The sequence below is a fragment of the Malaclemys terrapin genome, chromosome 2 (genome assembly GCF_027887155.1).
Source record: "Malaclemys terrapin pileata isolate rMalTer1 chromosome 2, rMalTer1.hap1, whole genome shotgun sequence".
Lineage (NCBI taxonomy): Eukaryota > Metazoa > Chordata > Testudines > Emydidae > Malaclemys > Malaclemys terrapin.
The window spans coordinates 72,945,416-72,969,478 of NC_071506.1; the positions used below are offsets into that span (position 1 = coordinate 72,945,416).

At 40.8% G+C, this 24,063-nt stretch overlaps 1 protein-coding gene across 1 annotated transcript in view; it reads left to right on the plus strand.

Annotated features, from left to right (window-relative positions):
* PRKDC (protein kinase, DNA-activated, catalytic subunit) overlaps positions 1-18,929 on the plus strand; it is a 161,204-nt gene extending 142,275 nt beyond the window's left edge. The window contains exons 74-86 of the mRNA XM_054017878.1: positions 3,094-3,305; positions 4,561-4,648; positions 5,345-5,488; positions 6,138-6,339; positions 6,935-7,002; positions 7,399-7,619; positions 8,120-8,212; positions 12,764-12,853; positions 13,514-13,585; positions 13,672-13,873; positions 14,391-14,579; positions 15,490-15,629; positions 16,988-18,929. Of these exons, the coding sequence (XP_053873853.1) occupies positions 3,094-3,305; positions 4,561-4,648; positions 5,345-5,488; positions 6,138-6,339; positions 6,935-7,002; positions 7,399-7,619; positions 8,120-8,212; positions 12,764-12,853; positions 13,514-13,585; positions 13,672-13,873; positions 14,391-14,579; positions 15,490-15,629; positions 16,988-17,192 (1,926 nt within the window). The 3' untranslated portion in view covers positions 17,193-18,929. The remainder of the gene's footprint in view (positions 1-3,093; positions 3,306-4,560; positions 4,649-5,344; positions 5,489-6,137; positions 6,340-6,934; positions 7,003-7,398; positions 7,620-8,119; positions 8,213-12,763; positions 12,854-13,513; positions 13,586-13,671; positions 13,874-14,390; positions 14,580-15,489; positions 15,630-16,987) is intronic.
* Positions 18,930-24,063: the final 5,134 nt, after the last annotated feature.

Here is a 24,063-nt window from a genome sequence, read left to right on the forward strand (position 1 = left end):
TTCAGCGGTTCTCAACCCATGGGCCACATGCAGCCCAATTAGCACACAGCTGCAGCCCAGCTCTGCTGTGTGCTAATAAAGGCCATAGGCTCCTGGCTCCCCTGCCGGGCGGTGGGCTCCAGACAGCCACCCGCTGCGGGCGCCAGCAGGGTCCAGGGTCAGGGTCCTGGCTGCCGCCTGGCCCCCTACAGCGGGGTCCGGGCAGCCTGCTTCCACCCAGCCCTGCACAGGGGGTGCATGGTCCAGGGTTGGCGTCCTGGCTGCCCCTCGGCCCCAAACAGCAGGGGTCGGGGTCCCCGTGTAGCAGGGTCTGCGGTCGGCGTCCCTGCCCCACACCCAGCTCTCTGCTCCTGGCTCCACTCTGTGGAGGGGTCTCTGGGCGGAGGGCACTGAGCATAGGGGTTTGTGGGGGGAGTGGGGAAATTAGGTAGTTCTCAACCTGTGGCCCAGCTAACACTTTGTGGGCCGCATATGCAGCCCACAATGATAAATAGGTTGAGAACCACTGAACTAGAGGGCTGCACACTTTACTTCTGTCAGCCAAATGCTTTGCACACACGAGGGGCTCCTTGTATCCCTTCGTTTTCCCCCACAAGTTTCCCATCCCTCTCTTTCAAGGACTTCTTGTAACCCTTTTCCTCCATGCCAGGGGCTCGGTATGACACCCCACCTTTCTCCCCATGCCAGGCCTCTGTGACATCCCCCCCCTCCACCTTTGTGACTACTCCTATCTTAGGCTTGGTCTAACCCCCAGTGTAGATGCAGTTGTGTTTGATGGAAGAATGCTTCCATTGACAGAACCAAACTTTTTTCAGGAAGGTGGTGCTCCTATCCCACTGAGAAAAATCTCTTGCATTGGTGCAGGCATGGGTGGCAGGTTTGTAGAAATTTTGGTGGTGCCCAGAACCCGCCCCCCTCTCCCCTCCCCAAACTCCACTCCCCACCTGCCTAAGGCTCTGGGAGGGAGTTTGGGTGGGGGGAGGAGGTCTGGGGTGCAGGCCCTGGGCAGGGGATTAGGGTGCAGGAGGGGTGCAGAGTGCAGGCTCTGGGATGGAGTTTGGGTGCTGGGTGCAGGCTCTGGGCTGGGGCAAGGGGTGGGGGTGCAGGAGGGGATGAGGAGTGCAGGCTCTGGGACGGAGTTTTGGTGGGGGCGGGGGCATAGGAGGGGGTGAGAGGTGCAGGCTCTGGGAGGGAGTTTGGGGTGAGGGTGCAGGGGGGCGTGCAGGCTCTGGGAGGGAGTTTGGGGTGAGGGTGTAGGGGGCGTGCAGGCTCTGGGAGGGAGTTTGGTGGCAGGAGGGTGTGTGTGTGAAGGGGGAGGAAGGTGTGTGTGTGTGTGTGTGTATGCTCTAGGAGGGAGTTTGGGGATAGGAGGGGGTGCTGGGGTGAGGGCTGTGGGGCTGAGGATGAGGGGTTTGGGGTGTGGGAGGGGGGTTCAGGGCTAGGGCAGAGGGTTGGGGTGTGGGGTGACGGCTGTGGGGCTGAGGATGAGGGGTTCATGATGCAGGAGGGGGCTCAGGGCTGGGGCAGAGGATTAGGGTGTGGGGGGGGTGAGGGCTCTGTCTGGGGCTGGGGTTGAGGGGTTTGGGGCGTTGGAGAGGCTCAGGGCTAGGGCAGGGTAAGGGCAGCCTGCCCTGCCATTGGTGAATGGCACTAGGACCCTGTGGCAGCAGTTGATGCCGGGAGCTGGCTGACTGGAGCAGAGTCAGCCTGAGCTGCAGGCTCCAGGGGAGGTGAGCGGGGGCAGCAAGTAGTGGCCAGGGGACACTCGGGGGAGGCGCGTGGGGCCGGGGGAGAGACCTGGCCCCAAACATTGGTGGAGCTGGGCCCCCGGGCCCTGAATATTGATGAAGACCCGGCACCACGAGTGTATATAACTCGCTGCCCCTGGGTGCAGGCTGTGTCTGCACTATAGGTTTGTGCTGGCAAGAGAAGGCATCATGGGAACAGAATCGCAGCTTGCCTGTCCCCACTAAGCTGAGAATGTATCTGTGGAAGCCAAGACTGGAAGACTAGGACCTGGTCTACACCTAAAACTTAAGTCAACCTAGCTGCATCACTTAAGGCTATGAAAAATTTTGCACCTTGTGCAACATAGTTAGCTCAACCTAACCCTACTATAGACTCAAGTATGTTGATGGAAAAATTCTTCCATGAACCGAGCTATCACCTCTTATGGATTAACTACATTGACAGAAAATACCCTTCCATCTATGTAGGAAGCATCTACACTGCAGAGGCTATCGCGGCACAACTGCAGCACCATAGTTGTGCTGCTGTAGCGACTTGGCATAGGCACACACTAAGAACTGTGTCTCTAATGAATTCCCCATTAGAACATTATGGGTGAAGTCTGTCCTAGATGACAGATGCCACAGCATCCGAAGAAGTGAGGTTTTTACTCACAAAAGCTTATGTCCAAATAAATCTGTTAGTCTTTAAGGTGCCACCAGACTCCTTGTTGTTTTTACAAAAACAATAGCCACTCATCAGGGGTTCGTTATTGTTTCTTTTCTGTCTGAATAAGTCATTTAGGGTGTCAGCATTTTAAATTCCATTGAGGCAAAGGGCAGAGCTAAGATCAGGGCATGTTGTGATGCCTGAAGGTGTTAATGGCTGACATCAAACACAGACCTGTTAAAGCTGCTATGTTGAACTCTCTTGATTTTGGGCTAACCAGATACCAGGAGCTCAGTGTTCCCAATTTTCTCCTCCTTGTTTTCCAGGTTTCCCCAAAATCAATAGGGTTCTGTCCATTGATGCCTAGAACATTCCTTGAAAGTTTGGAATTGATCAGATGCATCATGCGAATGTTATTGTGTTACATCCAATCAGACACAGAAATGCCATCCAGTTGAGTGTAGGGCCTCACTTGGCTCAGCCAATGAGACATAAATGTTTGCAGATGAAAACCTATCAAGAACTGAAAATGATTGCTTTGGTAGGGGACATTCTGTGCAATCTAATTAACGTTCTCTATTTTTCCACATGTTTCTGCGTGCTGACTTGGAACACAGAGTAGTTTTGTTTGCTTTTGTTTGTAGTCTGGATTTTTAAAGAGCTACAGAAGGTGAAAACACTGTCTGTGTTTTGCAGATTTCATCAGTTCCCTGCTGGCAGTTCATTGGTTGGATTAGCCAGTTGATGGCAGTGCTTGACAAAGAGGAAGCTGTAGCTGTGCAACATACTGTAGAAGAGATTGCAAATAGCTACCCACAGGCGATCGTCTATCCTTTCCTGATCAGCAGTGAAAACTATTCCTTCAAAGACACTGCAACTGGCCACAAGAACAAGGAGTTTGTAGCAAGGTGGTATTTGAAATGTTGCTTAAAAATCTATAAGATTTTAATAGGATGTGATAGTTGTGAAAAGCATAGAAAATATTAGATAAACTCTGGTATCTCCTGTGCTTGGTTCGAAGGCATGGAAAAACAGGTACTTAGGCCAACTTTTCTAATGTGGGTGCCTAAAAGTAGGCACCTACATCCATATTTAAGAACTTAAATAAGTGGTTAGATTATTTTCAGAGGTGCTGAGCACCCACAATCCTTGCTCATGCTTAGCCTCCCACAGCCCTATAAAAATGAACTACAAAACATAAAAGAAAAATGTTTGCCTTTTCCTGCTCTTTTGAAGTATAAAGTTTCAGGTGCAAAATCATAGAGTGAGGTTCCTTCCTTGTCTGCTCTGCTAGGGTTGAGGGAAATCCACAACTCAATCTCCAGTTACATCACTATTCATATCTGCTAACGTTTGCTAAGATCCTTTAGCAAAGAGAGGAAAGTGAGGCCCTGACATTTATAATCTTTCAAATGTAACAAAATGAGCAAAGACACTTGTTCATTAAAAAGTAATTTAACGAATTAAAAAAACTATCCTTGTACATCAAAAAGAGCAGTGAGGTGAGTGCCCAGGCTTTCCTTTTTGGAAGGTTGCTCCCATTGTGTAAAACACGCTGCTCCCTTATTCTAGGGCCCTGAGCCATCACAGTCTTCCTGGCATTGCTTTTCACCACCATCTGTAGGTGGGGCAAGAGCTGTTTTAGTTGACTACCATGTCATTGTAATGCCTATCACACAGTCCTTGTAAAATTACTATTATTGTATGTGTCCCTTTGTCTTTGCTCATGACTTTTTTGCATTATTTCTTAGTTTGAGACAGGAAGGCAAAGGTCCACACTTCTTGTGCTACTCAGAATAAATAACCCACACACCGCTTCAGTGGCATGTGCTGGATGTATACAGTCTCGTTAATGCCGATTGCTGTACCCACTGGAGAGCTGCCAGTTCAAAATGTTGTTATTTTCACAGCAGACTCTTAGCAAATACCAAAAAATAACAAGTTGCAGAGAGAGAGATGGATAGACCTAAGTGCATTAGAGGCACTGATGTTCCTCTGCAGCCTGAGAGAGAATTCCCATCCTCAAGTTCTCCTTTTCCCTGAGCCCCACAGAATTTTATTTGTCATTTATATGTTTTACACATAGTATTTGTGTGAAGACTGGACAAGAATATGCTGATGGCAGCTTTTGTTGCCCAATTCTGATGGTCTGTTCTTTTGCAGGATAAAGAGTAAATTAGACAGAGGAGGAGTGATTCAAGATTTTGTTCATGCCCTGGAACAGCTTTCTAATCCAGTGATGCTCTTTAAGGTACAGTAGGAACCCCTCAGTCATGTGGCCTTTGAGAGAGACAATGCAAAGAGGAGCCAGCCAGACTGATGCTGGAGAACAGTTGCAGGAATTGTCAGGGATTGATGGCCACAGATGATATCATCAGAGTGCTTTCTGCAATTTTCACTCTGAACATTCTCTCCCTGTTCTGATTGGCTGTTAGCCCCTTCCTCATTATCTCTAACCATTCTTGCTCCTTCCCTTTAGCTCTTCATCTAGCTAATCCCCTCCTAATATAACCTCAGTGAAAGGATTTAAATAACAAAACGAAAGCAGAAGGTATGGTAGAACTAACATAATGTTTTCAATCATTGCATTGTTCCTTCTGCTTGTTCGATATACCCCTTAACCCTACTTATGTCTGTCTTGTGTATTTAAACTCTTTAGGTTAGGGACTGTTTTATTCTATCTTTGTACAGTGTCTCGCAGAATGGGGCCCTGTACTCAGTTGGCCTCCTGGCATTACTATAATAAACATTATAAAAAATAAAGTATAAGAAACAGCATTTTACATAGCACTCCTGTAGCTTTCAGCTTGCTCTAAAATGATTATAGCAGACTTTTTAATTCTAATTCACATCATCAGTAGACCTAATACCATCTGACTGGGTTACAAAAGAGAGGGCGTGTAAATCATTTTCTTCAGTCCTCAGCCCTTTCTCTCTCTATTCACAGGATTGGGTTGAGGATGTCAAAAATGAGTTGGGAAAAACTCAGAGAAATAAAAATAACCTTAAGGAAATGTATGAAGGAATGTACAGAAACTTAGGAGATTTACAAGCTCCAGGTCTTGGGTTGTTCAGAAAGAGATTCATTCAGGTATGTATGAAATCCCTCTCAATGATATCGAATACTGTTGGTGAGTAATGGGATGGGAAGGTTATACTGGAAAATTAAAAAGGACAGTATCAATCAGATAGGAGGTTCTGGCCCAATCCTGCAGCCCTCATTCATATGAATGATTGAGTTAAGACTGGGCCTTTAATACTTGTTAATTAGTATCTGTGATGCTTTAGTTTTGTTACAGTTCAGATGACACTTCTTGACGGCTCTGCCATGTAGAATGTTCCCACCTGAGGCATTAGTTTACACTTGTTCAGCCATTCCTCTCTGCTTACATGCCAGTGCATTTGCCTCTGTCCCTACCCAAAGCTTTCTGCCTATGTACTTTATGTGGTACTCTGGCCTCTTATTCCTAACCTAATGCTTTAGAAGCATCAGATGGACAGTTTAATAAAATGATAGGCAAATAAAATATAATTTGCTTACAGCTATTTGTATAAATAAGATGTTAGAGAGAACTTGTCTTAATAATTAATTACTACGTCCAGGGATTCCAAAAACAAATCCCCACTTAGAGAATCAGTTTCATTCTAAAATGCAGTGCTGTGCCTCTGAGGCACAGTGTGATCTTGCTATGTATGAAGTGAACTTTAATTCCTTTACTATAAATTAATTTCAACTTCAGACCTTTGGGAAGGATTTTAGCAGTCATTTTGGAAAAGGCGGCTCGAAGCTGTTAGATATGAAGGCTGATGACTTCAATAGAATTGCATTCTCTCTCCTTTCAAAAATGAAAGACCAGAAAGAACCTGGAAATCTGAAAGAATGCTCACCTTGGATGAGTGACTTCAAAGCTGAATTCATGAGGAACGAACTGGAGATTCCTGGTATGCTACCATTTCAGTATGGATAGTGAACTCTTACAAGAATAGTAGTTACCCTTAAGTTCCAGTCTTCTTTAGCTAAGAACAAGAGTCTTCTCAATTGATTCCTTATGCGTCCTCTCTGTGGCCCTGTATCCTGCCATTGCAGGGGGAAGCATTTGGTAATCGGAGGGATCTCTTCTGTCTCTTCTTCTTAAGACTAGATTTAGCTATATTTACTGCTGTGATATTTTAAAATGTCTTTTCTTTAAAAAAAAAAAAAAATCATTGAACTTTCATGTTGCTTCTAACCCCTTGATCCCAGCAGGTTTTAAACAAAGATCTAATGGATTTGCATTCTAGTTTGAAAAAGATCTGTCCTCTGAAAGCAATGAGTTCCAAAATCGAATGGCATAGGTGAAAAAATAATACGTCACTGAACGACAAAATGAAATACTGTATGTTTAAATATACACTTTTAAAATCTTAGTTTACTACTAGTTTAATAAGATGCAATATTAGGCTGAATATGCATGCCATCATCAACTAAAGTTTAATTTTTAAATATTTTAATATTTAAATGAAGACTGTATGCCTCTTTGTTTTATTTTTACTTCAGGTCAGTATGATGGTAAAGGTAAACCATTGCCAGAATACCATGCAAAAATCTCTGGATTTGATGAACGGGTATGCTAACAACTTTAAAGACAATATCCCTTTTGGCTTCTAATGTAAAAACATGGCTCAGTATAGTGTTTTTGCGGGGGAAGGAAGCAGTGTGTAAACAGATATCTAACAGTACACAAAGGATTAATTAGATGGCCATTATAACATCATTAAATACACATTGATATTAGTTTGCGGTGTTTTCTATATGGATAATTGGGTGCTTTCTGCAGAGGCAATGGATTTATCTACACTTTTCTAAATTAGTAAAAAATAAAGCAGTCTAGTGGTGCAAGAACAACATAACAGTACACAGGAAAACAAGAGGCCCAGGAGTTTAAGTGATAGCCCTGATGCTACAGCAATGCATGCTCTCACCTGTGCCAAAAATGTTTTGCTTTTTTCCCTCCCTTCAAGATAAAAGTAATGGAGTCTATCAGGAAACCAAAACGTATAAACATCCGAGGCAGTGACGAGCGGGAACATCCCTTTCTTGTCAAAGGTGGTGAAGATCTCCGGCAGGACCAGCGCATCGAGGAGCTCTTTGATGTCATGAATATTATCCTTTCCCAAGATGCTGCCTGCAGCCAAAGGAACATGCAGATAAAAACTTACAAAGTCATACCCATGACAACCAGGTAGGGACTCTGTGGTCTTGTCATTCAGGGATAAAAATCCTCACATCAAAAGTCACATAGCTTCTTTGTGCTGGGAGGTGGGATTTCTTTGTGCCAAATGCTGGTGCAAAATTTTTGGCACTTGGCTCTGGGAATTGTTTTATATGATATGAAACTTTTTTTAGACCATTTACATAATATTTTTAATTTGTCAAAAGTGCCATGTCTGGCAATTATTTTTCTGAATATATTTGGGTTTATAATTATAAATTACTTCCTGAGTTTAGACCTCACAGCATGTCCCAAAGTTGGGTAAATCCTATGATCCTGTTTTAAGGATAAGGAAACTGAGGCACAAAATTTGAGACTTGCCCAAGACAATGATCTTTACCAGAGTCAGGAACAAAACCTACAGTCTTGTGACCTATCAACTGGACCATGCTGCTTTCTAGTTATATTGCTCCTCTTTTTCAATTAAACTCTGAGGGTTTTGTTCCCACACATGATTTCTTTTGTTTCAGATTAGGGCTGATTGAGTGGTTGGAAAATACCTGTACCTTAAAGAATTTCCTTATGGAAAGCATGTCTGAAGAGGAAAAAGATGACTATCACAGGTGATGCTGGTTTTAACTGCCCACATGAATAGAAATAACTATTACTGGGCTCTTTCTCAAATTCTGTTATTTTACACCATAGGCTTAATGTGTTAAATAAATAAATAAAGTATTTGTAAGCCAGAAGTCTCTTTAGTACTTCCTGACCCAAATTAGTATTGGCAGCTTTTTAATGAGTACCATTGTACCTGTCATCCATATCCATAAACAGGGAGTTTGTAATCCTCTATGACGTTATCATCATTATTTCCTTATCAACAGATTATGATTTTACAAGTGAAGGATTTTGATCTCTTGCTTTGAACAAGCAGGAAGTGGACTTAGGTCAGCAAGGAGAGAGAGCTACTTAGAACTGTGTGTTCAGCAATGAGTCAGTAATTGAGGATATTGCCTATAACTACATGAAATAAAAGTCTATCTGAGTTTAAAAGAAATGTTGCCTTTGCATGACGAGTGGATTTTAGAAATTCTAGTTTTCTATCTCCTGGCTGTTGGCTTTCAAAGGATGAACATTTGTAGAATCAGATGAATTCTAATTTTTCAATCTCTATTATCTTTGTGAGGCTTTAGGAATAACTTTAACTAACTGCTTTGTTCCCATTACACAGTTTTGTTTAGATTTATCTAGATATTGGCATGATTGATTTGCAAGCTCTTTTGTTTTTGAAACAGGGTTGTGGAATCAAGTCTCACACCAAGGCTCGCATCCAGTTTGACACATCAGTTGCATTACTGGTTGTGTTCTTCAGTTGAGACATTTAACTGTGCTCCTTTCTGCCTGTCTTCTGTTTGTACAAAACCAAGTTAACAATCCTTTAGCACTTTTCCAATAGAAATGAGAGCTGTGAAAAGATTCTTTCTCCATTTTCCAAGTGGGTGGTGGAGTAATTACTGAGCATGTAAGAACTACTGAGTTTGCCTACAAAGTCTCTGCATTACCAGCACCTAGCTCATTGCTTTGGGATGGGCTTGTACCTTGCGTGAGAAAGGGGTCATGTAAATCCCATTCTGGGTGGTGGGAAAGTTGTGGGAGAGGGATCACAATGTGCAAAAAAGAGAGAATCCTAATATGTAGGGTAAGTACATAGAAATGTATGTTTGTGTCTTTGTGAAAACTGTTTTATAATTTAAAACATAAGCCTATTTTATTCTTGTAAATACAGTTTATTAATTATTTCCACACTTGGCTGAGGGAACAGCAGCATTCCCAAAGGAAATACTGATGAGAATTCCCACTGACTAAACTTCAGTTTAAGAGAGGGGGAAAAAAACCCAAAATAATTATAGGAGGATTTGGAATTTCTTTGCTTTGCTTTCTGCAAAGTAGACACACCATGCAGCCTGGATACTAATCATCTTCTTCTACCGTTCGTCCCATCTAAATGTGTCAGCTCTTCGAGTCTGGCTTTTCCATTCCAGTCTGTCTTGAAACAGTTCCTTGGTAAGTCCACAGCTAATCAAATAGTCTTGTATGACATCTATTCAACTAGTTTTGGGTCTTCCAACCCTTCTCTTACCCTCCGTTTTTAAATTTAACACCCAATTTCTTATATATTCTTCTGATCATCTTTTCACATACCCAAACCATACAAGCTTGGATTTCCTCAGCTTTTCTATAATTGATGATACCGTCACACTTCCCCTACTTCATTCATTCCAAACATAGTCCATCCTTGCAATATCAAGCATTCATCTTAATGGTTTCATTTCCATTATATTGCAGATCTGCTCCTGTCTCTTCCTCAGTGCCCAGTGTTTGGAGCCATACAAAAAGACAGCTCTAATTACCATCTTACAAATCTTACGTTATTTTTCAATTTGATAGGTGTTCTCCTATTACAGATCATTCTGCTCGCTTCTCTCCACTTAGTCCATCCCTTTCCAGTGTTGCTTGTAAGTTCATCATTGAATTTACCTTCATCCTGTACTATTGAATCTAAGTACTTGAGCTTCTGTATCTTTGGTAGTGGCTGATCCCCCAGACTTAGTCTCATTGCCTTCCTGCAAATATACATCAAATGTACAGGTCATATTTCTCCTGATTTTTTTCATGCCATTTCTTTTAAGTACACACTTCTATCTCTCTCCATCTTTTTTGCTCTCTCCCATGAGCACAACGTCATCTGCACAAAGCATGCACCAGGATGCCACTCCGAATGTTTTCTGTAAGCCCATCAAGCACCAAGCAACAAAAAGGGGCTGAGCCTTGATGTATTCCAACACTTACTAGAATCTTTTCAGTTTCTCCACAGGGCCTTCTAACAGGTAACAGCACCCTTGTACATGTCCTGGACAAGTCTGATGTAGTCTTCAGGTATCAGTTTCATTCTCCTACAGATCTGAGAGCTGATTTCTCTCAGAACATGGTCTTAAGCCTTCTCAAGATCGATGAATACCATGTGCAGAGTTTTTCTCTTTTCTCTATATTTTTCCACAGGCAGTCTTAATGCAAAGGTAGCATCCATTGTTGACTTGCCTGGCATGACTCCAACCTGATCTTCATTGTGTGCATCCTGAGTTTAATGCTGTCGTAGTTACCACAGTCTTGTATGTCTCTTTTTCTCTTAAATATTGGTACTAATGTGCTCTTTCTCCAGGCAGCTTTTTAGTCTTCATGGTGAAATTAAACAGTGTCAATATGTTCATGTCTGCTTGCCCCAGGTGCTTCCATACTTCTGCTGGTATGCGGTCGGGGCTGAGAGCTTTCTTTTTCATGTTCCTCAATACTTCTGCAACAACTTCTAGGACTGATGCCACCAGGCCCTGAGTTGATTTTATATATAGCTTGGTTCCCTTGGATTCTTTTCATTCATGAGCCTTGCCAAGTAATTTCTTCACTCTTCCTTAATCTGGTTCTCATTGATTAACATATTTCCACTTACATCTTTTAATGACTTTGAAATGAAGGAGGGTGAGAGAGAAATATATAGACTGGCAAAGACTCACGATAGAACTAAAGTCATTGTTGAGATCAGTCTGGATACTAATACTTTTACTAGAAGATTTCATCTGAGAACAACAAAGACCTCCAAACCATTAATTAACCTCAGAATATCCTCTATATGCTAAGAAAGTAAGGGGGGTTATGTATACACATCACTTCATCATTTACTAAAAAAGCATTCATACCTTTGGTGGAACACACAGCTGTTTAACAGCACACAGCAACATTACACCTGATATACAGGAAGAAAAAAAAAAAGAAACCGCAGGAGCAATTTAAGCAGGCAAACTGGAATTATGTGAGTAGGCAATTGGCCAGGGCAGCTAAAGTAGCACTCTTCTCCCTTATGAAAAAATATGATGAGACCTGCATTAAGCTACAACAGGTCTGAATCTCAGCTTTACATATTCTTTTTACAAAGACAGAACCTTCAACAGCACACAGTGGCCCTTAGGCACCAGTGTGGGTAATAGGTTCAATAACAGTGATAATTGTGCCTCGTAACAACTTCCATCTGAGGCTCTCCAAGCCCTTACAAACATTAAATTAGGCATCTAAACACCCTTATGATATAGGGAAGTATTAATCTTACCCCCATTTTTTATAGATGGGGGAAACTGATGCACAGAAGTGACCTAACTTGCCCAATGTCAGACAGGAAGCCTTATGGTAGGCCTTTAAGCACAGTCTTTTCTTCCTCCCAGTACTGAGAAAATGCCACCTACTGAACCACAGCACAACTTCCTGCAGCAATTAAGCATTCATTTAAAGGCCTCTTATTCAGATATTGACTTGCCCTGACCCTCCTTATCTTGTTACTAACTATGAGAAGCACAGAGCAGCTGTATGGAAAATTTGAATCTTTCCATTATATTCCAAAAATGTACAGGTCATATTTCTCCTGATTTTTTTCATGCCATTTCTTTTAAGTACACACTTCTATCTCTCTAAATCTTTTTTGCTCTCTCCCATGAGCACTATGTCATCTGCACAAAGCATGCACCAGGATGCCACTCCGAATGTTTTCTGTAAGCCCATCAAGCACCAAGCAACAAAAAGGGGCTGAGCCTTGATGTATTCCAACACTTACTAGAATCTTTTCAGTTTCTCCACAGGGTGAAACTGAGGGTATGGAAAATTTGAATCTTTCCACTATATGCTTTCTCTTTACTGTAGTGCAGATTCCGACACTGTATGTTCCCTGTTTAGAATAACCTGGCAAAATTCCACTTGCTGCAGGTGAATAAAATATCATTCAGGTTTTTCTCTATCATCAATTAGCGTGGTAAAAAGTGGTCAAATGGATTTTTGCATGAGTTACTAAATTTTCAAGACACTTCTTTTCAAGGCTGCTTTCGGATCAATTCATGCTCTCTCTCACTTCCTTCTCAAGGCCCTTGCTGTTCCTATTGAAAAAAACAGTTCAACAGAATGCACTAAGTCAAAGAGCCCTGTGGTTGGTGAAGGCCTGTGTCTAATATTTGCTTTGTATGGACTTGATTGCAAAATATTTGCACTTCACTCTGGTTTACTGTGTTTTGTTATTCTTTTGCATTTTGCGCGCACAAAAATATAGATAAATCACTCATCCTTTTGTTCGTCCACAGCCGAAAAGGACCTCGTATCATGTACAGTGACTGGCTGTCCAAGATGGCTGGGAAGGAGAATGGCATTGCACGCTATAAGACTATGTACAGGTAGGTCTCACAGTTAACGTAATTTTCAGAAAAACAGTTGGTAAGAAATATCGACAACACATTTTTGGTGGAATTTGCTGAATCATCTAAACCAAAATGTTCCCGGGACCGTGTTGATTTTGATGAAATTCTGCCAGAAACCAGGTAGGATTCCAACAAAATCCTGACTTGTTTCCTGCCAGTTTTCCATCTGCCTCCTTGACAGCCCATCTAGTAGGCTGACAGGGAGCAGAGAGCCTGGAAGCCCAGGATCCCCACGCCAGCACACCCCGCCATTTTGTCTGCCCCCAAGCCTGGGATTTCAGCGCAGCTGGGTGGAAAATGGTAACTCTGCTTCACAGAGAACTTCAAAATGTTGGACTAAGCTTATTCTATCTATTTTATTTTCTCCCTGATTTCTACTGTATTGAATTGATAAATTAGAAGATTTCACTTTGGGAACAGCTGCCTGGAAAATAGATCTTTTCGATCTTCCTAGGAACAAACAACATTTTATCATCTTTGTTCCTCTGAATTTGAGGAAACACTCCTTGTGATTGGTACAGTTCCAGCGTTCAACAAAATGTTAGTGCTTTGATGTAAGGACTTTTTCTCTTAAGAGTGTTATATCTTCTCATTGTACAGTTTCAATAACTGGTGCATTTTGTTGTTGACTTGCAGTAGAGCTAATCGTACAGAAACAGTCCTGTCTTTCAGAAACAGGGAAACCAGTGTTCCAGGAGACCTTTTAAGGTGAGTACACTGACAGTTACTGTGCATTGATTACAAAAGTAATATCAATGTTTGTTTCACAATATCTGACTTTTGTTTTTGTTAAGGAGAGCATTTGTTAAGATGAGTACAGCTCCTGAGGCCTTTCTATCTCTGCGATCCCATTTTGCCAGCTCTCACGCACTGATGTGCATCAGCCATTGGATTCTTGGTATTGGAGACAGACATCTGTTCAACTTCATGATTAATATGGAGACAGGCGGCATGGTGGGAATAGACTTTGGACATGCATTTGGTTCAGCGACGCAAGTATGTTTCCTCTGATCCTTTTCTGTTGACTACTCTATCGGGTGTCTTGGGGGCTGACAGTCAGCCAATTACTTTATATTTTGTATTGAAGTTAAAGTATGTAAAAGTATTTTATTTGTGCTGAATTTGATGATTTCTCATACTTGACACCAGAAGTTAAGCAAATGATTCTAGTTATCATTAGAATCTTTTTCCAGATAACTTGGCTGATGCTAACAGGTTGATACATTCTACAGCTCTGTGAAAAGCAAAGTATTTTTTTAATATTGGTATCAGTATTTGATGCTTTCCGAAAATCAGAAGGCCTTGCTCATCCATGCTTTCAAACAGTAGTTATTGACAAATATTCATAGCCATAACTTTAACCCAAGGGCAATCTGGTTTCAGTGGGCTCCACGTTATTTTCAGTTCAGTAGCCAGCAATGTTTTAAGGTTCATGCAGAAGACATATCTTTGTAATCCTTTAGTTTCAGGTTTCTTAATTCATGGGTTTCACTTTTTCCTTGTTCTTCTGTAGTTTCTGCAAGTGCCAGAGTTGATGCCTTTTCGTCTAACTCGCCAGTTCATTAATCTGATGTTGCCAATGAAAGAATCAGGTCTCATTTATAGTGTGATGGTACATTCCCTAAGAGCCTACCGCACAGAGCCAGACCTCTTGGTCAGCACTATGGACGTGTTTGTAAAAGAACCTTCCTTAGACTGGCAGGTAGATTTTTGTCTTTGTCTTTCCTTTTTGCCTTTCTATTCATGAACAAAGCCTAAAGTTAATTAGTTTTGCCTTTGTTACTTGATCATTTTTCGTGATAAAACAAGGAAGCCTTTCCTGATAGTCAACCTACGTTTCCCTTTTATCTTTATCAGCAGCTTTATTGAGCTGGGGAATAATCTTTCAGAGATACTGGCAGAAGCCAAGTTCTTGAAACATGTAAAATAAGACACTGATTTCTTATAGGGGTAAGAGAAGGACTGGACGGAGGGATAGCTTTTATCCATTTCTAATTTGTGTTATTTAGTTTCATTTCTGTATTGAATGAGTGATCTTAAGATCTTCAAATCTTTATGGTGATTCATGCTATCACCCTATGTAGTATAAAGACAGTATTTTCAATTTGTCACATGATAAGCAGCGCAACTTAGTTTCATGTACAAACATGACACCATGCATTTCATACAATGTGTTGTTTATGAAAATACTTGTGAAACCAGTTACTGAATTAAAAGTTTAAGTATTTTCAGACTACCTTTAACTGTACAGAATTTGCTAAAATGATGTAATTATGTGCAATAAATTATTCCTTAGTTTTAGAGGCAACAACATTTTGAGATTTCACTCAAGCAGATCAAAGTAGAGCTTAAGAAGATGTGCTTTCCTATGTTCAGGTTAGCATTCATCCACTTTGCTGAATCTGCAGAAATACAAATGTTTGTCATATTTTCAGTTGCAAAGTAACTTAAGTCACAGGCAGGAGTAAATTTCCGCTAAATATCCTGCCCTCCACTTTCTTTCCTGACTAGTTCCTGAGGATGTGGGTGGCTGTGAGAATGTAGGAGAGGTTTAAGAGTATGGTTGTTTGTCTAATTTATGATAAATGAAGAAAAATATTTTCTCTCATTAGAATTTTGAATTGAAGCAGTTGAAAAAAGGCGGCACATGGTCTAAGGAAGTAAACACAGCTGAAATAAACTGGTATCCCTTGCAGAAAGTGAACTGTGCCAAAAGAAAGCTGGCAGGTGCCAATCCAGCAGTACTCACCTGGTAAGACAGTCTCTCCCTTGGATTTCCAAGTCCTTTAATAAGAACCTTTGCAATTGAAAGAGTCAGGGACTTGTTACCTTCAGACTTAATGGCAGAAAAGGAAGACAAGGGGGCAATTTAATCATTTTGCTTCTTGGCAGAGTGAATTGTTTTGATGTACAAAAGCTGTCAGAACCAACTTACTAGCCAAACTACCCTTTATCTCCTGAGTGTCCTTGTTCCAGCTCAGTTTTCCTCTTTACTCCTGGGCATTTATTTTTCTTGGCAGCATGTGTGGCCACACCATGCAAGCCTAGTTATTTCCCACCCCTCACAAGCTGTTGCTCTTCATAAAGCTTTGGGGGTAGAGATGAAATTTGAATGGACTCTTTTTTTGTTTTTTGTTTTTGTTTTTATTTGTTTTTAATAAAAACCAGTAGTCTAGCAGGAATGTTGAGGCAACTGTAAGGGAGGCATACAACTAAATTAGATAGTTTCCAAAAAAATTTGTTAAATTGCCTAGGAATGTGATGGCCTACTGAGATTTAATCAGCTCCGTCAAGATTGGCTCAAGCTAGAAATCCACACTATTTTAGTCTTTAAAATTCAATTAATCCCTTCCTTTTTAAATTCATTTTGGGTTGGTGCAATGAATGAAAAGCTTGTTTAAAATTATACAAATACTTTTAAAATGGCTGAATAGGAAGGTGCAATTTGTATCACCCAGGAGAGCTATGGCAGTAACAGGTTTGATTGCCTTTAGGTTGCTGTGTGACGGAATGAGTAACTGTTTTCTGCTCTGGCCTCCATTGACGAGGCTGCCTTTTTTCAGATGAGCACTTGGCAGGTGAGGGAGGGGAGAAACAGTACAATACAAGTTGCAGTTTGATTGAGAGGCTTATAGAAATTCTGGGTATCTGGGACCTAGCCTCCCAGACTGGGTTCACAGACTTGTGACTTGCTAAAGTAGTTGTGTAGATAGTGCTTTAACGGTGCAGCTCAGAAGCCGGGGCAGCTTTCAGAACCCAAGCTGCATTGTCAAAGCACTGTCTACACAGCTACTTTTAGCATACTAGTGCGATCCCCATTAACACAAGTCTGTGGACCCAGTCTGGGAAGCTCACTCCCAGATGCAGTGTAGACATACCCTTTGAAAATCTCACAGACTTGAGCTCAAGCTGAAGATGTTCATAGTAAATGCTCACAGATGAGGGAAGAGCCTGAGATCACTCATTTTAAGGACCTGATCTTGACTTGCTAAGCACTCTAAACACCTATTGAGTCAAGAATGCTCACTACCTCATAGGATTAGGCCTTAAAGCTCTCCTTTAAAAATTAAAAAAACAAGGTCTAGATTTTCAGAGTTTTCTTTTTTTCAGTGATGAATTACGACTGGGCCATGAGAAATCACCTGCCTACAAGGAATATGTAGCTGTAGCTCAAGGAAGCAGAGATCACAACATCCGAGCCAAAGAACCAGAGGATGGACTTTCGGAAGAAATCCAAGTGAGATGCCTTCTAGATCAAGCAACAGACCCCAATCTCCTTGGCAGAGTTTGGGAAGGATGGGAGCCCTGGATGTGAAAGAAAGGCTGTAAGGAAATAATCAAATGGAGCGTTCTCTAAGCCAAACCACTACAGTCAAGTTACTCTGTGGTGGGGGAGGAGCATGGATAGAAAAACAATTAATTTGTATTTTCCACAGTGGTAAGTCTGAACTGATTAAGGGTTGTGATACTGTGGTAGAACTTACTCAAAGATGACAATTTGAACTAATGTCTCTGTACTAGGAATATGGTGACTGTGTTGAAGGCTAAGGCCCATGATATTAAGCTATTGTATTTAACAGAAGAAACCACAAACAAAATAACCACACAATCTTTGAATGGGTGTTTAACATGCTGTATTGTTTAATCCACACAAAAAGTGATTAGATAAAAGTCAATACATACAGCCTATTGAATGCTACTTTTAAAAATGAGAGATTTCAAAGTGTATCAATCAGTTGCTATAATACCAATTATGACCACAACACAGCCTGTTTTAACAATTATAGGAGATGTTTAGTAAGTTGTGACTGTATATTATAAAGATGTTTTATAGTTTTGCATTAATTTAAACTGCAAAGTTTTCATGTTTTAAGAATCATATTTAACAGAAGTGTTGAGTCCATACCTGAAAGCAGGCATTGCTGGTGTGTCTACCGTTTTCTGCTGTGAATGAGCTGGCAGCACAGGACAACATGGTCTGTTGTTTTCCAGTACTTGCTTATGAGGAGATTTAAGTGGGGGGGAAGTCTGACTTTAGCCACACCAAGAACACGAGCCTCTACTGTAAAGCAGTTTTTTTAGAGGTAACCTCTGTGCCAAACAAAGTGCAGCAGAGATTATATGGGAATGAATTATTGTCTTTCAAAATATTATGACGACGTCTTAAATGAATTCATGTTAATAACTAATTTCCCATTGACATTTTAATAATGCATGATGATTGTGGAGCAGTGAACAAGTATAAAATAACTTTAAAAAATGAAAAGCAAGCACCTTTGACTTCTCTGCAGCTGTAGGGGCTCTTCTTTGCAACTGTTGTTATAGGTCATCTCAGCCCTACTCAGGCCTGCTTCTACACTGACTTTCTTTCCCTGGCATCAGTTTCAACCTGAAACCAGAGACAGACCAGATCAGTCTCTCTGCTGGATAAGAACCTATAAGACAAATAAGAGCAGGTAAATGTATAAACTGAAGCTAATGAGCATAAAGGGAACTGTTCAGAGTTGGAAACTGAGTGGCACAAAGAAGCAACAAATAATATTTCTGGGAGGTGTTTTTCCCCCTTCTAAAAAGGTTGAAAATTTTAACATCCTTTCTAAACCATAAATGCTAAGAGTTTTGCTTTGTTCACTTTGACTCTGTTCTAGCACTGTAAATCAACATCTCAGAATTCTCGGTCAGCAGCATTTTGAATGAGTACAACCGAGTCTGGGGCCATACTAGATCTTTATTGGGAAAACCACTGGCACAAAAACCTCCTGTACAGCACCCAGGAGTTTGTCTATTAAAAAATAAAAACATAAGCTGTAGAATAATTAATAGCTCATTTCTAAATTAGTAGTTTTAAGACACTCATTAAAGAAGCTTAAACTGCTCTTTTCCCCTCTTAAATTGAAGGGCACTATATATGCAAAGTTGTTGTTTTTTTTGTCCACTGCAACATGTGCAATGTAGTAATGTATTTTTATATACTCACCTTTGTATGATTCTTCTGAATGCATTTTGCTCCTTTTTATCTTTGATATCAATAAAGGAGACATCATGACTTAAAGCTGTCTGTGTGGAAGGACTGTGTGTCTCTTCTAAAGTCATAAAGCACAGTAAAGAGTCACATGAAAAGCTGAGTTCATGTTCAGAAGTCAAGTGGCTGACTCCAAGAGGTGTTAAATTGCCCTTTTTGCACATTCCTCTTATACTTGCTGAGTACTTTGACCTGTAAAATAGATAGTTTAGGCTTACAGTTTAACCAGGTTTTTCACATAGGAGTTTTGAAGCTTTCACAAGGAATTTGCAGTTTTCTGACTGGGCACTGCAAAAATAAGTTGCCCCAACATTCTCAGAAGGGGTTGGTGTAAAGGATTCTGCAGTGAGAGCCAACACCCATAGCCATTGTCCCAGCCAGCCACACTTTTTCAAGGGGAAGGGAGTTGTGATGAATGTAGACTACAAAGGATCGGGGAGGGGAAAAATAGAACACCAAAAAGATTTACATACCGGTACTGTGTAAGCTTGAGAGTCAGCAATGGAAGCCTTTGATGTAGCCCAGCTGTTGAAATACGTACTAATTGTCCCAGGGCACCAATTTATCATGTGCTTCCTACCTCAGTGATGAATTTTAGATATAAAAGTGATGTCTGATTTATAAGCAACAGACCACTCAGTCCTATGAGAGAATAGTATCAGTATCTCATCAATCTCAAACTTCCTCCATCCTGTAATTAATCCATCCAAGCTGAAAGTTTTAATAAGGTTATTTATATTTTCACTGGCACCACCGCCAGGCCATTGACTTTAAGTCATAAGTTACCCAGTCAGAGGAGTACACCTCTGAGCCTTCATTATCTAGTTGTAAAAGTCTGTTAAACCAACCCCATCATTTAATCCTTTCAACTGTTGTGCTACACTGTGTTACAGCTCTATAGCTAAATACATACATGTCAAAAAAAACAAAGCCCCTGTTCTGGTATTTAGTCTAAAAGACAAATACATGGAGCAACAGGCAAGGTATGGGAAGGTGCTGACACTCTGAAAAACCTTCCTGTTTGAGGTTGTCATTGTGAGTTTTCAGAAGAAGGCAACAAGAGCGTATTTGGCACACAGGAAGTGGGAGACTGTTTCAGCTGGCTTAAAAGAAGGTGATAAATAGAATAACTGCATAATTAGCCACAAGGTTAGGGTTAACAAAAATATTACTTATTATTACATTGAACTGTTGGTTAAAATAAGCAGATATACTAGATTAACTAAAGAAAAATACATTAATTGCATGCAGGAAATTATATAAACAATAAATACAAATTCTGCTGAACAACTAATAAAAAAAACTGTTTAGAATATGTAAATACTTCTGATCTCACATTCTTTGGAGGGGAAAAAAACCCATCAATCATCTTTCTCTCAGCATTGCTCTGCTGGTTTGCAATTTGGGAGACTGTTCCACACCAACCACAAGTTTAAAAAAAAAAAAAAAAAAAAAAAAAGACACCACTCTCCATAACCAACTCCAGCATCCTTTCCTAGAGATTACTGATGAAGTTCATGTTCTTCACACACCCCTTGTCTCTCACACATCAATACTACCTTTCCCCCACCTAACTTAAGCTGTGTCTATACTACAGAAGTTACAGCAACAGAAGGATATTTTCTGTCATTTTATTTAATCCACCCCTCCAAGAGGTGATAGCTAGGTTGACGGAAGAATTCTTTAGTTGACCTAGCGATGTCTACACCATGGCTTAGGTCAACTTCATTATGGCTCTCAAAGGTGTGAATTTTTTTCTCCCCCTCCCCCAACTAACGTAGCTAGGTACACCTCAGTTTTACGTGTAGACCAGGCCCTAGATATTAGTTGTAATTCCAGGCTTTAGGTGTTTGCACCTTACTTTCCTTATATATATATATATATATATATAGATAAAGCAACTTTATTGAAGGAATGATATTTTTTGAGAACCCTCTCCACAAACTTACTTTATGCATAATCTTGAATATGCTAAGGATTGTTACCTAAATATTATTGCTCTAAAACTCATTCGTCGCTGACCTGTGACCAAGGGTGCGAGACTATCTTCTGAGTCAGCCAGTCATATTAGTAGCAATGGACTATGAAAAGATTTACATATGAAATGTATACAGAAACGCTGACACTTCTTTAAAAAACAAAAACAAAAAAACCCCAAAAATACAATGACCATCTAGCTGGGGGGAGGGGAGAAGGGAGTCAGTAACAGCAGAACTCAGAGGCATTTTAGTGTATTACATAAATGTTGTTTATCTGTTCTACTGTCAATATAAAGATATGATGTCTGGAAATACTAGTATTTAATTTTACAGCAACATTTTAACTTCTGTTTCCATTTTACTTAAATATTCTTCCTATTGCAAGGTGCTGCTTTTCCTAGGATTTACTACCTCACTTTCAAGCAGATGGCATTGCTATTTTGCATTCATTAAACAATGTTAAGATTTCAATCACGTGAAATACAGAAGGCATTTTCCCATTTGTTCTAAGCCTGATATTCTGCTCCTTCCTATTGGCATCAATGGTAAAACTGACTTCAAAAGGAACAGATCAGATCCACAATGTCTAGGTTTGGTATTTCATTAGACAAAAGCCGAGTTCTCTTCCTGCTGCAACACCAGTATCCATCTTAAGACTGAAAAGTGGCCTCCTATGTTTTTTGTTAAAATCCAATCAATATTAAATAAAATACCTTTTGCTGGCATGGTTCCATTCCACCAGGGTCACTTCGTGACTGATTCCACTCTGGGGAAGAGAACATACTTTAGCTAGCTGAATAGCAAAGTACAGGCAATTATGGATGTGGTTTCTCAGATAACTTGTCACTTGCTAGAAACACTACCCATAAAGCAGTTCCTTCCAGCTGATCTATGGACCATCCCATAAAGGGTGTGTGAGAGAGAAAAACTAGTAAAACACTTGTGAACTAAACTTGATCCCAGGGAGCTAAAATGCCTTTCCCTATGTTTTATATATCCAGCTATGTAAACTAATGCCCTTTTAGTGCATCTGCAGGGAAGAGTACGGGAAACACCGTTTAGCTGACTTTCAGGCTGCTAGGCCAAAGTTTGTAGTCACATGTCGTCATAATATAAACAGAGGCCATAGTGCTAAGAGCAACTAGGATGGGGGAAAAAACAAACAAAACCACCCACAAAATTGGCGCGTAGCACATTTATGGAGGTGAGAAAAGTCTTCTATAGAAATGTCTTGTCTGCATTGCTGTATTTCTCTATGCCACATGTCACTTCTGCACCTACATACAACAGACAAAAGTGGCAGCACCCTCCCATATTAGTATAACAAACCTTATATCAAGGAAACAGAACACCAGCATACTAAATGTTCTCATATTCAGTGTAGCTCTACCTCTATCGTAACAGAAATTATTAACATAGGTCAGAGATTGGGCTAAATAATTTAACTTCGTTATAGTTGGATGGAAAGGACTCCTCACAATGCCAAAGATTTTCTTTGTTTTATAGGAACTCACTTCCCCCTGTGCATCAGCATCATCATGAAAGGCAGTATAGCCCTGAGAATAGGTTTTGCTAACCAAGCCTTGCATTTGTGGGTATTGAAAATGCCCCTATCCTTTCCCAAAGATTCCAATACAGTAATACACCTTCCAGCATTCTCAGCAGGAGCCCTTATGACAAAGGTTTTATGCCAGTTCACAGTCACTAACACATTGGGGGAAGGGGTGTCTGAGGTGAAGAGAGTATCCATCAAAATGTCAAGCAAGCACTGGTATGCACTCCTCCAGACAATATGAATGATGGAGGTGGTGTTCATTTAACAAAACTAGACTACAAACCAGGGGGAAGATTTCCTAAATTCTAATAGTGTTTTTATTAGCTTCCCCACCACCAAAAATTTCTGAGTCTAATAATTAGTTACATAAAGAATGTTTAATGACTTATGCTCTAATAAATTTGTTAGTCTCTAAGGTGCCACAAGTACTCCTCGTTCTTTTTATGTTTTTACAGTACCTTTCACCCTGGAAGATCTCAAAATATTTGTTTCAGAGCAAGCGGAATACTTTGTTCACTGCTGCCATCAAATTCTCTTTTTGGGGAGGCGGCAGCCGTTTAAAAGCCCACAGCAACAGTTCTATAAACCTGTGTGGTGATAATATCCACTTTTAGAGGTAGGTATTTAGGAAGACAAGCTTTTCTGTATGTGCCTAATCCTGTAGTGATTGCTCAAGCAAAACTCTTATTAAACTAGATTGGGTTTTGCCCCTGAGGTCATGGTATCAGACACCCCTTCCCCCAATGTGTTAGTGACTGTGAACTGGCATAAAACCTTTGTCATAAGGGCTCCTGCTGAGAATGCTGGAAGGTGTATTACTGTATTGGAATCTTTGGGAAAGGATAGGGGCATTTTCAATGCCCACAAATGCTTGGCTATAGCACATACAATTCAGTTTTCAGGTCAGTTATACTTAAAAGTGTTTTGGGTTTTTTTGGTCATTTCTTCCTTGCTAGGAAACCCAGATTAACTATTTATTTGGAGTGTTATTTTTATAGTGTCACCAGATGCAACCCGGTCTCACAAGGCTGTGCAGACACTAAACATTGGCATCAAAACCTCGCAAACCATTGTTGTAATTCTACAGCGTCTCTTCAAAATGAAACAGAGAAATGACTGTATTGTTAAAGCAGCACACTTTACATTTTCACTGTTTACATTATTCACGACTTACCTCTAGGAAAACACTTCTCATTAGCCTACAATGTGAGTGATTGCTTAAAGACCGTAACTAGGAACCTGGGCACCAGTGCGTTCTCTTCCGTGGCTGTGGGTGGCAGTATAACATCCCCCCCTGCCTTTTTTTTAAGTGACCTACATTGTAGTCTGAGCTGACAGATACAAAAATATTCACTAGTCAGCCACAAGAGGGCAATGTGTACCAAGGAGGCAAATCACTTCGTGGTTTTGAATGCAGAGAAAGTATTTTCTATGGTGCTAAAATCTAGCACATGGTCAAACAAACAGCACAAGACTCCCCCCCGTCCCCCACGACTGCTTCATGCATTGTGTACGTGCCACTTAACCTATCAAAACTCCAACGTGCAGCACGGCACTGCTAGAACGTAAGTGTGAGCTGAGCGGAGCACGTTTAAAAAGACAGCGGCTGCACAGGAGCGGAGCCTTGATA